The following is a 21,622-nucleotide window of genomic DNA, read 5'->3' on the forward strand; positions in this document are numbered from 1 at the left end:
GAATGAAATGAGCCATTTTGGAAAAGGGGTCAGCGACCACCCAAATGACCGTACAACCGGCAGAGACAGGGAGATCTGTTATAAAGTCCATAGCTATATGCTGCCAGGGAGCAGCAGGTACTGGAAGAGGAAGGAGGCGACCGGCTGGCAGGTGTCTCGGAACCTTGTTGCAGGCGCAGGATACACAGGCAGAAACAAAGTCTATTACGTCCTTGTGCAGGGTAGGCTACCAGTAGTGCCGGGTGATAAGCTGGAGGGTCTTTTTCTGACCGGCATGGCCAGCAAGCTTAGACGAGTGACCCCAGTGTAGGATCTTCTCCCGATCAGGTACCGTTACGAACGTCTTTCCGGGAGGGAGACGATTTAGACTCACGGGGGCCACCTGCATTACTCTGGCGGGATCGATGATGTGTTTAGGTTCCTCCTCTAGATCAGACACCAGGAAGGATCGGGACAAGGCGTCAGCCTTGATGTTTTTGTCAGCCGGGCGAAAATGAAGAACAAAATCAAAGCGAGCAAAAAACAAGGACCACCGGGCTTGGCGCGGGTTAAGTCTCTGGGCACTCTGGAGGTAAGCCAAGTTCTTGTGGTCCGTGTAAATTATTACCGGGTGAAGAGCCCCCTCGAGCAGGTAACGCCACTCCTCCAATGCCAGCTTAATGGCCAATAACTCTCGGTCTCCTATAGAATAGTTGCGCTCGGAAGAGGAGAAGAGTTTGGAGAAGAAGCCGCAAGTTACCATTCTCCCGGAAGACGATTTTTGGGTAAGTACCACTCCGGCTCCAGAGGAGGAGGCGTCAACTTCCAGGAAGAATTGTTTGTTGCCGTCTGGGCGATGCAGCACCGGGGCGGAAGAGAAAGCCTGTTTTAAGGAAAGAAAGGCTTCCTCAGCTTCGGGCGGCCATTCTCTGGGATTAGTGCCCTTACGGGTGAGCGCAGAGATTGGGGCAGTCGGGGAAGAGAAGTGCGGTATGAAGAGGCGGTAGTAGTTGGCGAAGCCCAGGAACCGCTGAATAGCCTTCAACCCCTCTGGTCGAGGCCACTTCTCGATGTCAGACAGTTTCTCAGGATCCATTCATAGGCCGGTCTGAGAAATTATGTAGCCCAAAAACGGAAGCGAGGTCTGCTCAAAGAGGCACTTCTCATATTTGGCGTAGAGGTGGTTCTGCCTGAGCCTGAGCAGGACCTGACGAACATCCCTCCGGTGTGTGGGGAGATCCGGAGAGAAGACCAAGATGTCGTCCAGGTACACCACTACGCAGGAGTAGAGTAGGTCCCGGAAGATGTCATTGACCAACTCTTGAAAGACGGCGGGAGCGTTACAGAGACCGAAGGGCATTACCAGGTATTCATAGTGGCCGTCCCGGGTGTTGAATGCCGTCTTCCATTCATCCCCCTGACGGATACGGACCAGGTTATACGCCCCACGGAGGTCCAGCTTGGTGAAGATTCTAGCCCCCCTCAGACGGTCAAATAATTCCGGAATGAGCGGAAGGGGGTATTTATTCTTCACCGTGATCTGGTTAAGGCCTCTATAGTCTATACAGGGACGGAGTGAGCCGTCCTTCTTTATGACGAAGAAGAAACCTGCTCCCGCCGGGGAAGTAGTTTCCGGATGAATCCCCGGGCCAGATTCTCCTCAATATATTCTGACATGGATCGGGTCTCAGCAGCGGACATAGGGTAAATGCGCCCACGGGGAGGAGTAGTGCCGGGCATCAGGTCGATTGGGCAGTCGTATGGTCTATGAGGGGGTAATGTCTCTGCCTCCTTTTTATTAAAGACGTCCGCATACGACCAATAAGGAGCCGGAAGACCAGGTAGATTGGCTGGAGTAGGAGAAGGACGGACAGGATGGACGGGAACTAAACAAGTCTTATGGCAGTCCTGTCCCCAGCGAAGGACTTCTCCGGTCTGCCAATCAAGCACGGGTGCATGTCTCTGAAGCCAAGGTAGGCCTAGTAAGAGGGCGTGAGAGAGTCCAGGCAGAACATGAAAGAAGATGCTCTCAGAGTGCAGCATTCCCACCTGCAGGGTTATGGATTCGGTGATGAGTTGGATGGGATGTGGTAAGAGGCCCCCATCCACGGCAGCGACAGATAAGGGTACAGCTAGAGGTTTGGTGGGAATGCGGTATTTCTCTACCAGAGACTGAGAAATGAGATTTCCGGCAGCTCCAGAGTCAAGTTGGGCTAGTTCAAAATAACGGTTCTCCCCGCAGATGATAGAGACCGACAGCAACAGAGATGGAGAGGGTTTACTCTTGTCTAGGACGACCTCTCTGAGCGATCCTAGACACAGGCGTTTCCCGACCTCTCCGGGCAGGAACGGATCCGGTGCTCCTTACTGCCACAGTAGAAGCAGCTCCCCTCGGCACGGCGTAACTCTTGGCGGGTTTTGACCATCTTGGTCTGGTCGACCTGCATAGGCTCGGGTGAGTGCGCCTGGGGAGTAGCGGGAGAAGTGACAGGTTTCTGAAAGGTAGAGGCTAGACGTGGAAATCTCCTCTCACGGGTGACCTCTTTGGCGCGTCCCTGGGACCGGATGTCAATCCGGGTGGCAAGAGTTATTAAGTCGTTGAGAGTGGTAGGTATGTCCCGACAGGCGAGTTCATCTTTAATACAGCCGGACAGACCCTCCCAAAAGACAGACACCAGGGCGTCGTTATCCCAGGCCAGCTCCGAAGCAAGGGTACGGAACCGTATGGCATATTGGCCCACGGTGAGATTTCCTTGATGGAGGCGTAGCAGAGATGATGCGGATGAGGTCTTCCGTCCGGGTTCGTCGAAGATTTTCCGGAAAGCCGTGAGAAAGGCTGGCAGGTTGGACACCAGGGGGTCTCCTCTCTCCCATAGAGGATTTAGCCAAGCCAGTGCCTCCCACGTGAGATGGGACATGATGAAGGCTACTTTGGCCCGGTCGGAGATAAACTGGTGGGACAGGAGTTCAAAGTGCAGGGTGCACTGGTTTATGAAGCCCCGAGCTTGAGCGGGGTCGCCTCCGAAGCGTGGAGGTGTAGAAAGCCGGGGTTCAGGGCAGGATGCCATGGTATTGGTGGGCAGCGGCGCTGCCGAGCTGCGAGTCATGACACTAGCGGTGGTTGCTGGTGGAGCAGTCAGAGTGTCCAGGAAAGAGTTGACATTCCGCAGATGACTCAGGATGGACTCCTGTTGGGACCTCTGACGGGACAGTTCATGACATAGGTCCGAGAGCGAGGGAGCTTGGGTGCCACCGGGTTCCATGGCCCAAGCAAACTGTAACGGGTCTGGGAGGCGGAACCTCTGAGCAACTCTACAAGAGGGCGGTCCTTGTGAGGAAGCGGGTGGCTCCCAGGGAAGACGGGCAGGTAGTCACGGCAAGTGACAGGGACAGTCTCTGGGTAGAAGGGCAGGTAGTCACGGCAAGTGACAGGGACAGTCTCTGGGTAGAAGGGCAGGTAGTCACGGCAAGTGACAGGGACAGTCTCTGGGTAGAAGGGCAGGTAGTCACAGCAAGTGACAGGGACAGTCTCTGGGTAGACTAGCAGACAGGTAGCAGGTGGACGCTCCCTGGTGAGCGGGCAAGAGTCTCTGGACGGGCAGGTGGTCACAGCAAGTGACGGCAGAGTCTCCAGGTAGGCTAACAGGCAGGTAGCAGGTGAGCGCTCCCAGGTGAGCGGGCAAGAGACTCTGGACTGGCAGGTGGTCACGGCAAGTGACGGCAGAGCCTCCAGGTAGGCTAGCAGGCAGGTAGCAGGTGAGCGCTCCCAGGTTAGTGGGCAGGCTGGTCCATAGACAGACTGACAGGTGTCGGAAGGCAGACCGTCGGACCGCAGGCTTGCAAGCAGGTAAGCGGATATCAGGCAGGTATCAAGCAGGAATCTGGCAGGTGACTGGCAGGTAAGTGGCAACGGGACCTGAGGGCTGAAGCAGAGTGAAGGCTTTGCAACAACATTGCTCGGGCACCTCCATTTTGGAGGAGGTGCCTTATATATGGTGAGGTCCTCCGGCCATTGGCCGGGGACTCCTTAGGACGGCGTGCGCGGCCCCTTTAAGAGAGGGGGAGCGCGCGCCCTAAGCACAGTGGCCGGGAAGCAGTGCGCGCTGCCAGCAGAGCGGGAGGAGGATGCCGGGCACGGAGCGGAGAGGTGAGGGGAACAGCGTCCCTGCCTAGCAGGAGGCAGGGACGCCGACGCTACAGATATCCATCCTCAAAGTGTGCCTCAGCGTTACAAATTCCATCAGAAAAAGGCGCAACAGGCACAACAAAAATAAAAATAGAAGTAAAAATAAAGAGAGCAGCTCACATAGGCACACAACTCAGTACTGCTTGAGGCCTCCTTGGCCTGGGAGGTAGGGAAACAGTCCTCCGACTTTTCTGATCTTCAGATCAACATGGGGCGCTCCGCCCCCATTGGGAAACAGTCCCAGGTAAAGAACCACCACCAGTGGATCTTGTTTTTTTGCCGATGTACTCACTTCTTCTGGGCCTCCCTTTTCTCCTTCATGAAGGCGGCCCATACTACAGATGAACGCGGTTTCTTCCGCCTCCAAAGCTGGTCAGGGTACCTGCTGGGCCCAAGGTCCTCATCCGAGGATGTAGCGCTGCCACAGCCTACTTGAGGAGGGCCATAGCTGGTGACCTTGAAATTGTGGACCACATGATTGGTACCAGCTTGTGATCCCCCAGCAGTCCCCTGACCAGATCCCTCAGCCCCCTCTGGGTGTTTTGGCGGAAAGCTGGCAGTGTGCGCCTCACTAGGAGAGTCAGCTGCCCTGCAGCTCGTAAAGTTTTCCTCCTCTTCACTTTCAGGCTCCCTCCATTGGCGTCTCCTCTGTTCCGCCTCCTGAGGACTATCAGCTTTAGGTGAGGGTAAGAATCCCTTGGGGGCTTCCCTAGCCCAACGCTGCAGAGCCTCTCTCTTGGCTCTTCATCTGAAGACTTCCTCATCCCTCTCGAGGACATCTTCCCACTTGTAGTGGCGAGTAAGAGCCACCGCGTACCAACCCCTGGTACATTCACACTTCGCAAAGTGGACTATATCTCCCACATGCGGTTATGGAGGCGGGAGGGCAGGTAGCTGCGTTTAACGACTTCTCGAGTGAAGAATACCTCGTCACCGGTCCACTCTTCTTCCAGGAACCCGTAGCATTTTACCAGGTTGAACTCCGTCACCCGCCCCCAGGTCTGGTAAGCTTCTACCGACTCCCTCCTCTTTCTGGGCCGGGCTTCTGACGCGACTGCCGCGTCACTCGTCACTCCCGGCAGCTCCAACTTCAGTCGCGCCCCTTTTCTTGGCGCGCTGATACTCACTGGGCCGGACTTGACTCTGCGCCGCGCCCTCTTCTTCACTGTACTTCCCATCCTGGGACGAACCTTCACCACTGGGCCCATCCTTCTCTGGGCCAGAACTCGTAGGGGCTGGACACCTTTTCGCTCTCTCCGGCGCCGTCCACTCCCACGATAGGCTGTTCTTCTCCTATACTTTACCGCCATTGTCGCCATCTTGGAATCCATGCTTCGGGCCGCCATCTTGGGCCGCATGTCTTCCAACACTTTCTCTTCAGTGTGCTGGGTCGGCTCTTTCCCGTTTTCTTCATGTGAGGAGCTCGCATCCTGCCGACTACGCCAAATGTAAGGTGCCCCAGCGAGGTAGTCGTGGGTGAGCTGTGGCCCCTGCTCCCTCTGGCACCCTACAGACAAGGTGTGTCCTCCCTCTGATGTGCTGCGGTATATGTGGTGCTCTCCACTTACTTCAGACCATCCGGTCACAGCTGTCTCCGGGCATTTCTCTTCTGGGACCAGGGCAGCAATAAATTCAGAGGACACGAGGTTCTTAACCATAACTGGGACTTTACTTGGGGAAGAGGAATATGCACAATATTTACAGGCAGATATAATGGATAAGGCCCAACGGGTTATCATCTCTCTCACAGGTACTAGAAACAACTTCAGCCCTGGTTCCCTCTTTAAGTGAAGCATCTCTGTTGCTCTATTCTCTGGCCCTAGAGAATCTTCCTCACCCCCTATTGCTCCCCATGTCCTATCCTTGAGTCCTAGTTTCTTCTGCAGCCTGCAGACAGAATATTCCCCGGGTCCTCAATACCTCTGTTGAGTTTCTCCGGTCGGCTAAGGGGACTCTTGCGTAGGGAATCTTCACTCTGGTGATCCTACTGTCTTGGGTACGGGGATCCCGTCTGCCCTAGCAGCCACTATACTCAGGCTGCCCGTATGGTTCTCCGTCCAAACTATAAGGGTATGTGCCCACGTAGCGTTTTACAAGCATATTTGATGCGGAATTTCCGCAGTGGAAACGCTTGTAAAACGCTTGGTAATCCGCACCCCATGGTCCCCAATGAGTTTCCGCAAGTTCTATGCCCATGCTGCGGATTTTTCCGCAGCGTTTTTGATGCGCACAAAAATCTGCAGCATGTTAATTAATTTTGTGTTTCCGCATGCGGAATTGCCTTTGCAATGCAATAAAAAACGCAAGGCAATTCCGCATGTCGAAAACGCGCGAAAAACGCGCGATAAACGCTTGCGGAATTCCGCATGCGTTTTTCCGGGAAAGGACATGCAGAAATGAAGCAGAAATTTTCTGCTTCATTTCCGCAACGTGGGCACATAGCATTAATGGGTTCTTTCTGGAAACTCACCACAGGTTTCCTAAAGTGCCCACCCTCTATGGGCTGTCCTCACACGATTAACCCTTCACTGTCATGCATGTCTGCAATCCTGGTAGCAGACTTGCACTATCAACTGTGCCCGGGACAGTGGCATCTTGTGGCTGGTTACCAATACTACAGCCCACAAGGAATTATATCAGGAACAAACTTTTTACACACTTTATGCTTGATCATGGCACTAAGTTCCCCGTTTATTCTACTGGCTGGACCATCACAGCTAACCCCTTAACTGGACCTAACGGCAGCTCAGAGAGATCCGACTATGGGAACATTCTCCTTTAACTCTTTCAGTGCCAAAGGAAGGCTACGTCCTTCCCCACTACTACATAAAAACGACTCACTGTTCACATGTTCAGTCTTTTGAGAGTGTTTTAATTCCATTGCGGGGCACCGATGAGTTACCTACTAAAGGTCCCGTCGCCACCATCTTCATCCTTCCATGAGGTCCAGCCTGTAGCTGGGATTCATATCAGACCATCATTTTTACTGCAAGCTGTAATAATGAAGTATTACAATATAGACTACATTGAAGTCCCAGAGAGAGACTAAAAAAAATAAGTGAAAGTTAATAAAAAAAAGTTTTCACAAATGTAAAAAAAAATTAAACAAAAACATAAGTTTTTGAATCATCTCCCCTTTTTTCAATCCAAAAATAAAGAAATTAAAAGAAACATATTCTGTATCACAGAGTCCATAAACGTCTGACCTATGAAATTATAAAATTATTTAACCAATATGGTAAACGCAGTAAAGAAATTGAAACTCTTGCACCACCAAAAACTGGGATAAAACGTGATCAAAACATGATATGTACCCCAAAATGGTATAAAAAAAATTATAGCTCAGCATGCCAAAATCAAGCCTTTGTACAACTCCGTTGATGGAAAAATAAAGTTACAAAAAAACAAAACAAACAATGGCGGACATGCATTTTTTTCATTATTTCACCACACTGAATTATTTCTATTTTTTTACTACATTATAATGGGAACGTGAATGGAGTCATTCAAAACTATAACTCATCCCATAAAAAGCAAGTTCTCATACGGCTGTATAGACAGGAAAAGAACAAAGTTATGACTCTTAGAAGAGGGCAAAGAAAAGCCATAAGTACAAAAATGTAAATTTGCTTAGTCATGAAGGGGTTAAATCAATTTTAATATTTTTTTTATTTTTCTGTTTAGCATGTGTTTAAATAACTTTTAGTGATTTTCTTTTAATTTTCCATCTATATTAAAAAAACAACAACAAAAAAAACACCATTCACAATAAGTTATGATCAAGTCTTACTACCCTCCCCACACAGTGACCTCTGCACGGGTCACAGAGCATGCCCACAACAATTGCCATCAATATTGCAAAATGCAATTGTGTGTCTGTAAAAATGATGTTATATGATTATACCAAACCTGACCACCCACCAGCATTTTTGGAGCTCCCACAACTGTAACAACCTGTACAATAAATCTATAAGTTATGCTGATTAGTGTATGGTGTAAAAAAAAAAAAAAGATGGAATTGATTTTTTTATGCATTTTTCACAAAACGAAAATGAATCTGGATTATATGTAAATATAATACTGTATGTACTAAGGAATGGCACTTAAATAATGTACAAGTCATCCTGTAAAAGACAAGGCCTTGTGTAGCTATCCCAAAAATAAAATATTTATAAAAGATACATTATACTTTATTATGCTATTTTATTTTTCCAGGGAGAACGCGGTAATCCCGGTCCTGAAGGTCCATCTGGTGAAAAAGGGACGCAGGTATAAGAAAGCATGAACAATCATACTATGTCCTATCTATCATGATTCATTCAGGAACCTGGACCTTATGTATGAAACTTAAAGGGGTATTACATATTAGACTATATTATATTGGCATAAAATAAAAAAACACCATATTTACTTCCCGGGCCAGCGCCATTTCTCCGTTCTTCCACAGGTCATTTGACATAAACAATATCATGTGACTGCTGCAGCCAAACAGCATCTGCTAATCGGCTGCAGACTTTGGTTTTGTCCAAGCAGAAGAAACTTTTCTTCCACTTGGGTAAAACTGTTAGGGCTGCAGCCAATCAGCGGCCACTGATTGACTGCAGCTGCCACATAACATTATTTATGTTAGGTTACCTGCTGGAGACACAGATCTGAAAAAAGAGGAACAGGTGAGTATAGAGTTTTCTAATTTGTGTTGCACCCTGGGATTATTAATAAGGGGTTATTGGGACTTTTAAAATGTGTTGTCTTACACATAAGTTAGGCCTTCTGTATTAGTTTGGTGCACGAAAGTACAAAACAGAGCGCGAAAAGTTTGCATTAGCGTTTGGCCCCTTCAAACAGCTGATCTTCTGAGGTTCCGGGATTCAGACCCCACAATATAATATTTATGATCCATATACATCAATTTTAAAATGCTGGACAACCCCTTAAAGGGAATCTGTCACCCCCTGGGAGATATCAGACCTCTACTATGGGCATACAGGTTATAGAAAAGTAAATCTATACATACCTGTATGGCCCATAGTAGATGTCTGATTGCAGAGAAAAGTGTTTTTATCCACTCTGTTTTCCACAGGCTTGGCGTCCTGGGGACGTCAACAAATCCCTGCCTGTTTATTATTCCCTGTAGTCCCCGCCTATATGCTTAGTTACCATATCCCCCTTGCCCTGCACGTCACAGGGCCCTGTGACGTGCACTGTGCTCCCTGACTTCCCGGGCATGCACAAAGCGCCGCTCAAATAGAGCTCGCTTTGCTTCATTCCGGCCCGTCTCTCCGTGTTCAGCGCTGCAGGGTTCTATTGCGCAGGCGCCGGGGAGTCACTGTCATTTCTCGGCGCCTGTGCAATAGAACCCTGCGGTGCAGTGCACAGAGGGACGAGCCGGGGTGAAGCAAAGCGCACTTTATGTGGGAAGTCAGGGAGCACAGTGCACGTCACAGGGCCCTGTGACATGCAGGGGAGAGTGGGAATATGATAAATACACACATAGGCGGGGATTTCAGGGAATAATAAACAGATAGGAGGGGATTTCTTGGCGTCCCCCGGACGCCAAGCCGGTGGAAAACAGAGGTGATAAAAACACTTTTCTCTGCAATCAAACCTCTACTATGGGCCATACAGGTATGTATAGATTTACTTTTCTATCACCTGTATGGCCATGGTAGAGGTCTGATATTGCCCAGGGGGTGACCGATTCCCTTTAAGAACATTCATTTCCTGATAATCTTTCTATTCTGACTCCATAACTAAGTTGCAAGTGTAGGGCGCTGAGACACTGTTTCTAAGCTGCCTCTTTCAACCGTTACTCACACGTAGTGATGTCCTCAGATAGCTTGAACTCGACTGCAGGAGGCGCGTATGAAGATTCCAGAAGAAGGTTTATTTTCCAGCTGAATTCTTGTAGATATGCATACATACAGTAGGTAAAAAAGACTTTTCAGAAACAGAGCTGCAAACACATGGGCTTCTAAGGTGGCTGATAGACAGTAATGAAGGAGAAGAATAGGGAAGATGGGAGGGGTTACTGACATCAGAGCTATATCAGAGAGAGACAGGGAGAGAGGAATGACAAACTTCTAAAGAGAGCAAACCTTATTGAATAGCAGCGAAACAGCACAATATAACAACACAATGATAATACAATACTGTCTGTATGACTCCCAAATCATGGGACATGACACTTTCGATGTAAACAGGCTGCTGATCACCCAATTAATGTGCAAAGCGCTCATTCATCAGGTGAAATGATCTTTTGCGCCGCACAAAAGTTCATTGTTCTCGGCAGCGCAACATCTTGGCAGCCTGTGATATTCATTGTTTACTTAGTCTGCCTGTTTAAACAGGCTATCAAATGACCGATCGGCGGTCTTATCCCATCAGTCGACCTATGTAAACAGACCCTTAGTGATGGCATATTCTAGCGGTAAGCCATCACATACTAAGATGAGAATACCCTTGAAGGCTATGGTGCACATAAGTCATGGTAAAATAAAATTACAAAATCGCTGCGATCACTGCCAAAAATCTGTTAGATTTTTTGTGACAATCGCAAGGTCACTTATGATCTTGTTTCTTATAAGGAACAATTGCGGTTGCAGTTATCCCGCGACTCCATGTAGTCCCATGGAGATCATATTGCATCTCACCCTGTTTTCCCAGCAGCGGTCAACCACCACTAGTAATGGGGCAGCATTCCTGCCTGTACACATGTCCTGCTATGTACAGTATTATATAATACCCATGTAATGGATACTACAGCGCACAGCAACTGCAGAACACTTCATGCGCTGTCTGAAGCTGAATGAACACATTTCCTTTGGCAGGGAACGCTCACTGACAGACTGGAACCAGAAAGTTACGTAAAGATTGTTTTGTGGTTTCAATGGCTCTTGCAGATTTTCCAGCTTTCTGCTGAGCTATTCAAGCCTGAAATAATTTTCCATCATTAGCATTTATGCTTTAAACAGTCACATTGACCACCAGGGTAACATTACAAGACTTATTTCATGGAAATGTAATTTAACATCTCTGTGTAAGTTGCCGCAGGACATATAGAACTGGAAGAATTTGCAAAACAGCAAAATTTGTAAAGCTGGAACCAAGTTAACTAAGATTTTCTCCAGTCCCTGTAGGCACTACCTACACAGGGCTCACCACAACTACGTGTATTTTGCACTTAAAGACATAACTTTTGCTCATTCAAAACCACAAACGCTAAATACTACAGACTGTACCCAAACAGAGGGGATGTCTTCATCAGTGGACAGCCTGTCTTCTACTGTAACGGCACAGAAACGTACTGTGCGCACGGAAACACCATCTGCTTGCACCAAAATACAAGCGGTGGGGGGAGGGGGGTTCAAGTTTTTCATTTTTGTGCCAATGAACAATTTTTAAAGGGTTTGTCTAGCTATATAAAAAATGCTTTCGATGTGTTAGAATTGTTTTCAATAATATACAGTCCCTGACAGAAGTTATGTCGCTTATCCATGTTATGTAAATAAAAGCTTATAACCTGACGTTAAATTCATCCATTGGTTTTATAAATTACTCTTTTGAAAGCTGAAACCCTCCCAAATTTGGTTTGGGTTAAGAAAATAAATTGGCATCAATGCTGAAATATTGATCATTTCATGAACACAGAATGGTCAGATTTTGGCAAGACAAAAGTTTTTTCGCCCACAGAAAGTAATGTGATATTCAAACAAATAATTATCTTAAAATACAAATATATGTGGCATAACATTGGTGAATGAAGTTGTGGTGCTATTAGTCATATTTAATATTTTGTGTGACTTCCATGAGTTTGAAGGACGGCATCCATACGGTTCAACAATGATTCATACAATTTATTAGTGAAGTCATCAGGAATAGCAGAGAATGCAGTCTTACATGCCTCCCAGAGTTCATCTAGATTCTTTGGTTTTGTCTTCCAAGCTTCCTCTTTCATCCTACCCCAAACATGCTCAATGATGTTCATGTCTGGTGACTGGGCTGGACAGTCCTTGAGTACCTTGATCTTTTTTGCCTGGAGGAACTTTGTTGTAGAGATGGATGTATGAGATGGAGCACCATCCTGCTGCAGAATTTGACCCCTTTTATGATTTGGAATGTAAGAGGTAGCTAATACTTCTTGATATTTTAGGCTATTGATATTGCCTTCCACCTTGCAAATGTTTCGCACACCCCCATACTGAATGTAACCCCAGACCATGATCTTTCCACCACCAAATGTAACTGTTTTCTGGGTGTATTTTGGATCCATACGGGCTCCAGTAGGTCTCCTGCAGTATTTGCAGCGGCTGTGGTGTAATTCTACTGAAGATTCATCAGAGAAATCCACCTTCTGCTACTTTTCCAGCGTCCATCTGTTTAGCAGGCTGTGGGACTTTGCAAATACTTTTTATTTGCCTTTTGTTTAGTGCTGTCTTCTGGGCACTGATTCGACCATGGAGGCCATTTCGAGACAGAATCCTACAAACTGTTCTAGTTGACACAGGGACTTGAGGTGACCAGGCCTGTTGGAGCTCTGCTGCAGTGGAAGAGGGGCTTGCTTTGGATTTTCTAACCAACAAACGTTCCTCCTGAGCAGTTGTCTTGCGGGGTCTGCCGGACCTGGGCTTGTCAAACACATCTCCAGTCTCTTCAAATCTTTTTTTAATTCTTTGTACTTGAAGCTAAGACACATTAAAGGTGCCAGCCACCTCTGCAGTGGATCTGGTCTTCAGCCTCTTGATAATCAAAGCTTTGGTCGCAGGGTGGATTTTTGACATGTTGTCAGAGCTCAAGTTGCAGTTAAAGTGAAGGTCTGGGGTGCTGGGCTTCTTTTTATACACACCCACTAATTAGCCGATCATTTACTGAGCACTGGTGAGGATGTAAACTAGGATTGGGTGCATTATTTGACCAGGCGACAAAACTTTTGTCTTGCCAAAATCTGACCATTCTGTGTTCATTAAATGATCAATATTTCAGCATTGATGCCAATTTATTTTTTAAACGAAACCAAATTTGGGAGGGTTTCAACTTTCAAAAGAGTAATTTATAAAACCAATGGATGAATTTAACGTCAGGTTATAAGCTTTTATTTACATAACATGGATAAGTGACATAACTTCTGTCAGGGAGTGTAATTTACTAAAATGTTTTCATTAATAAGTTTCACTTCTGCATTAGTGTCAACACAATAGAAAGCTTCCTTTTGCCTATGTAACAGGAAGTGAGCAGTGAAGTGTATGAAGGGGGCTGGCTGTCAGGTTTAGTTCATTAGCTAAGCCAGCCCTCCTTTATCACCAACTCACTTACTAATAGACTTATGTTATTAAGCTCCGCTTCCAAATTAGCCTCAACACAATAGAAAGCTTCCATCACATCCCTATCTATCGACCTGTGACTATGAAGGGGGCTATCTGTCAGGTTCAATTGATTAGCTAAAGAAGTTGTCGAGGTTTGGGGTTCATGTCTGCAGTAATTCTATGTGACTACAGACTTGTGAATCCACACAGGGCGCACACTGCGTGCTGTCAGAATTCGCCGGTGCTGGGGGCAAGGTCATGTGACAGCAAGTGTTCAAGTTGAATACTGGCCACATTCCAACTAGATTTGTCCAGCCTCGCTCAATTCACTTGTATTGATCGAGGCCAGGCACATCTAGTCGGCACATGACCGCATGTATGCAAATCGCATACTTGTGTTCATGCGCCTGCCCTCTCCTGGAGTCAGTCCCTGAGATTCCTGAAAATTCACAAGTCTGTACTCACACACAGTAACTGCAGACTTAAAGCCTAACCCTGTGTAAAGTGACCGCAGGTGGTAGCCATGACTGAGCTGCAGTTCCATAACTCCCCAGCACTTTTCAGGAAAATCGTGTCTAAGTCCCAATGTGCTGTTATGTGTGGGGTAGATCACACTCACTTGTAGGGCGCAAACCTTCGTCATCTCCAGGCCTCCATCTTCAGAAGCTTCCGCACATAGATCAAGGAATACTCGGTCCGTTTCAACGACCAAAAGTATACTGAACGGTTCAAGTTCATCAGATTGTAATACGCAGTATTGGGCACCACACTTCCCAATCCTGGTTTCCTTAACACAGCACGCCCTCATCATTGCTATCCATTCCTCCTGAACTATCCACACATTCACTGGCTATCTCAGCCCCTGGGATTTTTATTAGTACCTCCCCTCCCACTGTAGACTAGTCCCAACAATTAACCATATCTTATCCTATGTCTTAGCTAACTACAGTTACTCTCTCATATCAGTATGTACTAATCCTATTACCCTTATCATATGTCCTAGATCCTAATCTACATCTCTACCCCATGCTGTACACTACCATATCATAGTTTACTCACAATATACATTAAAAGCACATTATCTAGTTCACATTTCGCATAACACAATATATGTACAGTAGTGTTCAAAATAATAGCAGTCCAATATGACTAACCAGATTAATCATTGTTTTTGGTATAAATTATATCACCACATGTCAAACAATTTACCAGTTGGTGCAGTAGATTCTAAGAAAACCACCAGACTTCGCATTCATGATCTGCAGGTTTTTGAGTCCGTATTTGAATAATTAATTGTACGGGGATGTGTTCAAGATAATAGCAGTGTGGTGTTCAATTAGTGAGGTCAATCATTCTGTGAAGAAACAGGTGTGAATCAGGTTTCCCTTATTTAAGGGTGAAGCCAGCACATGTTGTACATGCATTTCTCCTTGAAAGCCTAAGAAATATGGGTTGCTCAAGACATTGTTCAGAAGACTACGGAAGACTACCATTCGTATGGATTGAAGAATAGTCAGAATGTCAAAGGCTCAGCCAGTGATCAGCTCCAGGATGATCAAAGACAGTCTCAAGTTACCTGTGAGGACTCTGACAGTTAGATGACGCCTGTGTGAAACTAATCTCTTAGCAAGAAGTTCCCGCAAAGTCCCACTGTAAAAAAAAAAAAAAAAAAGACATGTACTGAAGCGAATACAATTTGCCAAAGAACACATCAACTGGCCTAAAGAGAAATGGAGAAATATTTTGTGGACTGTTGAAAGTAAAATTGTTCATTTTGGGTCCAATGACCGCAGACAGTTCATTAGACGACCCCTTATGGAGAGTGACACACCAGCTCTGACACGTCAAGGTAAGGAGGCTTATTCGCCATTCAATGCTCCTCTGGGAAATTTAATATGCAAATTGCCTCTTCAGAGAAAAAGAGGACTTGTACTCTGTAGCGCCACCTATTGGAAGCAGCAATCCTACAAGTCACAATCAACCCTTTAACAAGTCGTGCAATATGACTTGGGATAAAAGCCAAATCAGAATCTCAATTTGCAGACACGGTGCTTCGGGCTGTTGGCCCTCGTCAGTGCAAAGTATGAGAACTGATTTGGCTAGGTGAGAGGCTCTGGACTGATGTCTAAGGGGTAACATTTCTCCTTATAGAGAGTGACACACCAGCTCTGACACGTCAAGGTAAGGAGGCTTATTCGCCATGCAATGCTCCTCTGGGAAATTTAATATGCAAATTGCCTCTTCAGAGAAATAAAGGACTTGTACTCTATAGCGCCACCTATTGGAAGCAGCAATCCTACAAGTCTCAATCAACCCTTTAACGAGTCGTGCAATATGACTTCGGATAAAAGCCAAATCAGAATCTCAATTTGCAGACACGGTGTTTCAGGCTATTGGCCCTCGTCAGTGCAAAGTATGAGAACTGATTTGGCTAGGTGAGAGGCTCTGGACTGAGATCTAAGGGGTAACATTTCTCCTTATGGAGAGTGACAAACCAGCTCTGGCACATCAAGGTAAGGAGGCTTGTTCGCCATGCAATGCTCCTCTGAGAAATTTAATATGCAAATTGCCTCTTCAGAGAAAAAGAGGACTTGTACTCTATAGCTCCACCTATTGGAAGCAGCAATCCTACAAGTCACAATCAACCCTTTAACGAGTCGTGCAATATGACTTCGGATAAAAGCCAAATCAGAATCTCAATTTGCAGACATGGTGTTTGGGGCTGTTGGCCCTCATCAGTGCAAAGTATGAGAACTAATTTGGCTAGGTGAGAGGCTCTGGACTGAGGTCTAAGGGGTAACATTTCTCTTTATGGAGAGTGACAAACTAGCTCTGGCACGTCAAGGTAAGGAGGCTTATTTGCCATGCAATGCTCCTCTGGGAAATTTAATATGCACGACTCGTTAAAGGGTTGATTGTGACTTGTAGGATTGCTGCTTCCAATAGGTGGCGCTATAGAGTACAAGTCCTCTTTTTCTCTGAAGAGGCAATTTGCATATTAGACGACCCCCATACTCTGCATTCAGCTACGGTACCCTCTGAATACAGTGAAGCATGGTGGTGCAAACATCATGACATGGGCATGTTTCTCTTACTATGGCACCGGACCTAGTTACTGCCTACCAGAGATCGTGGTTTGTATATATTAAAATACTTGAAGAGGTCATGTTGCCTTACACTGAAGAGGATATGCCCTTAAAATGGGTGTTTCAACAAGACAACGACCCTAAATACACAAGTAAACAAGCAAAATCTTGGTTCCAGTCCAACAAAATTGAGGTTATGGAGTGGCCAGCCCGATCCCCGGAACTTAATCCCATAGAACACTTGTGGGGTGACACCAAAAATGCTGTTTCTTAGGCAAAGCCAACAAATGCCAAAAAATTGTGGGATGTAGTGAAAGCATCCTGGGCTGGAATAACAGTTGACAGGTGCCAGAAGTTAGTTGACTCTATGCAACATAGATATGAAGCAGTTCTAAAAAACTGTGGGTATACAACTAAATAATAGGTTAGTGATTCACAGGAATGCTAAATCCTCAAAAAAAAGAGAGTACATATTGTGAGTTTGTAAAGACAATTGCAGACACTGCTATTTTTTAGAACAGCCCAATGTTCATTTTTTGTTATTTTCTGTAAAGTCGTTAAAAATTATATACATCCTGTTCATGTTTTGAGTTAGAAAACAGTGTGCAAAGTTTTCAATGCACGGAAATAAAAACTAGTATAAAGATGTGGTGCTTAACTCTGGTTTTTGACACACTGCTATTATTTTGAACACTACTGTATAAAACGCATGACATTATCTACATGATGCGATTGGTGACTTCAGGGGTAGGAACATGACAGTGAGGCCACGGCCCCACTATCAGTATTTGGTCAGTATGCGGTCAGTATTTTTTCTCAGGAGTGGGAACGAAAACCAGGAGTGGGTGATAAATGCAGAATTGGTGACTTGTTTCTATTACACTTTTCCTCTGATTGTTCCTCACCTGGTTTTGTCTCCCACTCCTGAGAAAAAATACTGACCAAATACTGACCAAATACTGATAGTGGGGATGTGGCCTAACACTCTTATACCTGGACATTCCCTTTAAGCCAGGCTTCTTCATACACATTGCTAATAGAATTTTCATTTTAAGCACAACTTGAATACTTAACACAATCTGTATAAATATGCCATCCGTTATTTCCCAATGTAATGTGTTGATTTATGTAGTTGATAAATGTCCTGCACCCATATGTAATTTCCCTGCACTCACACAGGGGTATAGACATGTAAAAACTGTTTACTGGAAAAAGCCCTCGAGACCTGACAGTGCTCTCACAGGGTGATTTACAGCTTTCCCTAAAGACTGGCTCATAGGAAAGGCTGTCAATCACTCTGTGTGGGAGAGGAGGCCAGGACCCATTGTCTGTCTCCAACCATCTTTGCATTCACCACAACTTTTTTGCATGAAAACACTGAATCAAATCATAGAAATCAACATATAGTGCAACATATCGATATACCGGTGCATCTCACAAAATTAGAATATCATCAAAAAGTTTATTTATTTCAGTTCTTCAATACAAAAAGTGAAACTCCTATATTATATAGAGTCATTACAAACAGAGTGATCTATTTAAAGTGTTTATTTCTGCTAATGTTGATGATTATGGCTTACAGCCAATGAAAACACAAAAGCCATTATCTCAGTAAATTAGAATACTTTATAACAACAGCTTGAAAAATGTTTTTAAAATCCGAAATAATGGCCTACTGAAATGTATGTTCAGTAAATGCCCTCAATACTTGGTCAGGGCTCCTTTTGCATCAATTACTGCATCAATGCGGCGTAGCATGGAGGAGATCAGCCTGTGGCACTGCTGAGGTGTTATGGAAGCCCAGGTTGCTTTGATAGCAGTCTTCAGCTCGTCTGCATTGTTGGGTCTGGGGTCTCTCATCTTCCTCTTGACAATATCCCATAGATTCTCTGTGGGGTTAAGGTCAGGCGAGTTTGCTGCCAATCAAGCACAGTGATACTGTTGTTTTGTAAACCAGGTACTGGTACTTTTGGCAGTGTGGACAGGGGCCAAGTCCTGCTGGAGAATGACATTTCCATCTCCAAAAAGCTTGTCGGCAGAGGGAAGCATGAAGTGCTCTAAAATGTCCTGGTAGTCGGCTGCGCTGACTTTGGTCTTGATAAAACACAGTGGACCTACACCAGCAGATGACATGGCTCCCCAAACCATCACTGATTGTGGAAACTTCACACTAGACCTCAAGCAGCTTGGATTGTGACCTCTCCACTCTTCCTCCAGACTCTGGGACCTTGTGGAGTGTGTCAATGACTGCCTTCTGGACATCTGTCAAGTCAGCAGTCTTCCCCATGATTGTGGAGCCTACTGAAACAGACTAAGGGACCTTTTTAAATGCTTAGGAAGCCTTTGAAGGTGTTTTTTGTTAAATATTCAAATTTACTGAGATGATGACTTTGGTGTTTTCATTGGCTGTAAGCCATAATCAACATTAACAGAAATAAACACTTGAAATAGATCACTCTCTTTGTAATGACTCTATATAATATTTGAGTTTCACTTTTTATATTGAAGAACTGAAATAAACTAATATTTTGATGATATTCTAATTTTGTTATATGCACCTGTATATATCAACAATATAGTGTGTATAGATATTGCATATGTTCTATATTTTGCATTGTTATTAATATTATTTATTTGTCTTTTTAGGGATATCCAGGACCCCCTGGCATACCTGGACCACTTGGCCCACCAGGATTACCAGTAAGTCATAGACCAGGAATGTAATCAAAATTTGGCAAGGTTATGCTACTGATTAAATAATATTGCTGAACTTTTAATAATCTATAGCAAAGATGTCAAGTTAATATGCCACCATATGTAGGGATAGCATATTACAGCTACAGATCCAAAGTCCTAGTTATGCTGCTTCGTTAATAAGAGTGGTTTATACTGTATGAGTCAAGGGTATTCATGAGGAGAGCACTTGATCCGCCTCTTCCCGTGCCTAAGGCGGCTGCTGAATGCAGGCTGCTGTGTATATGTGGTGTAATATGTGCTGTAATAAGCAGGAGGAGGTGGGGGAGCTCTTCTCATGAGTAAACCAGACTCATGACTATAAATTTGCAATATTCCTTGTATGCTCCAAAGGGCACAAGACTTTATTGGCTACTAGGAATACGGATCTGTAGCTGTAAGATGGTGCCCTTGCTTACATGTAAACATATTGCTTCTCTCTAATATATATAATGACCAAATTACGTATTTTTGCCATAGGGTCCTACTGGGCAAAGGGGAACACCAGGAATACAAGGTCCAAAGGGTCAAAGGGTAAGTATAAGTCGATCTATGAGATTCAGTTCAAGGTTCTCCAATGTGTGACTCTAGAGCCACTTCAGTTTTATTAGAAAGTGGAGAGCTAGAAAAGATTGGGTTCATCTGATGTAGCTTTATGCCGTCCATCTGTATATAAATTTGACCACTATTTCTCCATATACAACCAAAACTAAACAAGGATGAGAACAAAAGTAAGACCGGAAAATGATGGAGTTCAGTCCCTCAACCCTTGTGACTTTCTGCCTTTCCTACGTTTTATTTGTAGTAGGTAAAACTGGGGTAGTAACAAGTATGGCACCCTTCTTTATAAGAAAAACCCGCAGATCTTTGGCCCTTTTCTTGATATGAATGACTACACTTTGCTCTCAACCTGAGCTTTAGACAAGTGCTTTGAAAATGCTGGTCTATTAAGATAATAAGGGAGGGTTCCATGATCGAGGCCTCTCTTCATGAGGCAGAATCGAGATCTGCGTCAAGTGAAGGTAATTGCTTGGTCATGTCTTAAGAGCATAAGCAATTGCCTTCCCAGAGGATAGATGATAATGTGTTGTATGCTGGGGATCCCATTCCTGGGGTCTCCCCCCATCCAATCTCAATAACGGGGCTCCAAAATACCCCGTATGAATGCAACGATGGTGCCACATGCGCACCACCACACCATTATTGTCTATAGGAGTGATGCATTCAAACAAAGCACTCCAGAACCCCTTTCTCTGCTTGGTGGGAGTCCCATTAATGTGTCCTCCAGCTGTTTTGGTACAAGCCCACCAATTTCAAGAATGGGGCTCCAGAATGCCCCATAGGAGTAGAGCCATGGTCCTGCAGGCATACCACTGTTCCTTTCAGTGTCTACGGGACTGAACCATATGAGATCATAGCTCCATTCAAACAAAGCACTCCAGAACCTCTTTCTCCTGCTTGGTGGGAGTCCCATTAATGTGTCATCCAGCTGTTTTGGTACAAGCCCACCAAGAATTGGGCTCCAGAATGCCCCATATGAGTAGAGCCATGGTCCTGCATGCTTACCACTGTTCCTTTCAGTGTCTACGGGACTGAACCATATGAGACCATAGCTCCATTCGAACAAGGCACTCCAGAACCCTGGTCTCCGGATTGGTGAGAGACCCAGCATTGTGTCCTCTAGCGATCTTGGTACAACCTCTTAAGGTATTTCCTTTGTTGATTACCCTACAATACCAGCAGATGATTGTGAGATCCAAATTGCAAAGCCTTCAATGGGCAACTTTTTGGTCTTGGCTGTCCATACAGAGTTAGGATTTTCCGTAGCTTGACTTCCCATTGAATGTCAGCCAGTATCATTGATGTCTCTGTTTGTGACTTGAGTTCTCGCCGACAAGTTTCTTTATACAATCTTACGATTACCGTCATGAAGCATGATCGGGAGACAGCTGTGAACGATTTGTACCCAGCTAGCGGTGGCCTGTTTGTCAGACGTAATTGAAATGCTGATGTATTTGTTTATGAATATGTTCTGAGAAGACTCCGAGAGAAAAATGATAATTAGACACAGAGTGCAAGCTAATTAAGTGACCCTCTCTGAAGCTGCACAAATCAAATGCTTATGACTGAGCTATAAAACTGGAAGTGGCCTTGTCTATCTGTGTAAGTCATGCAGAGATCGCATCTAATCCAGATGTGGTGCAGGAAGACACGTCAGCGCCAGAGGTACTGGATACTTGTAGTCAGGAGGAATTAAGAATGGACTAGAAGCTCTCAATGGTGGGACTCTGTACCAAGATGCCAGAGAGTTTGGGTACTAAAGTCCAAATATGAATCCT

General features: G+C 45.4%; 1 protein-coding gene across 2 annotated transcripts in view; it reads left to right on the forward strand.

The window, feature by feature from the left end:
* The window catches only part of COL24A1 (collagen type XXIV alpha 1 chain), a 322,172-nt gene that overhangs the window by 220,629 nt on the left and 79,921 nt on the right, over positions 1-21,622 (forward strand). For both annotated transcript variants that reach the window (XM_073643550.1, XM_073643551.1), the window contains exons 26-28: positions 8,381-8,434; positions 19,197-19,250; positions 19,764-19,817. In XM_073643550.1, the coding sequence (XP_073499651.1) occupies positions 8,381-8,434; positions 19,197-19,250; positions 19,764-19,817 (162 nt within the window). The remainder of the gene's footprint in view (positions 1-8,380; positions 8,435-19,196; positions 19,251-19,763; positions 19,818-21,622) is intronic.

This window comes from Phyllobates terribilis, unplaced genomic scaffold, assembly GCF_046119375.1.
Source record: "Phyllobates terribilis strain yellow unplaced genomic scaffold, ASM4611937v1 Scaffold_8__6_contigs__length_399053987, whole genome shotgun sequence".
In the NCBI taxonomy this organism is placed as follows: Eukaryota; Metazoa; Chordata; class Amphibia; order Anura; family Dendrobatidae; genus Phyllobates; species Phyllobates terribilis.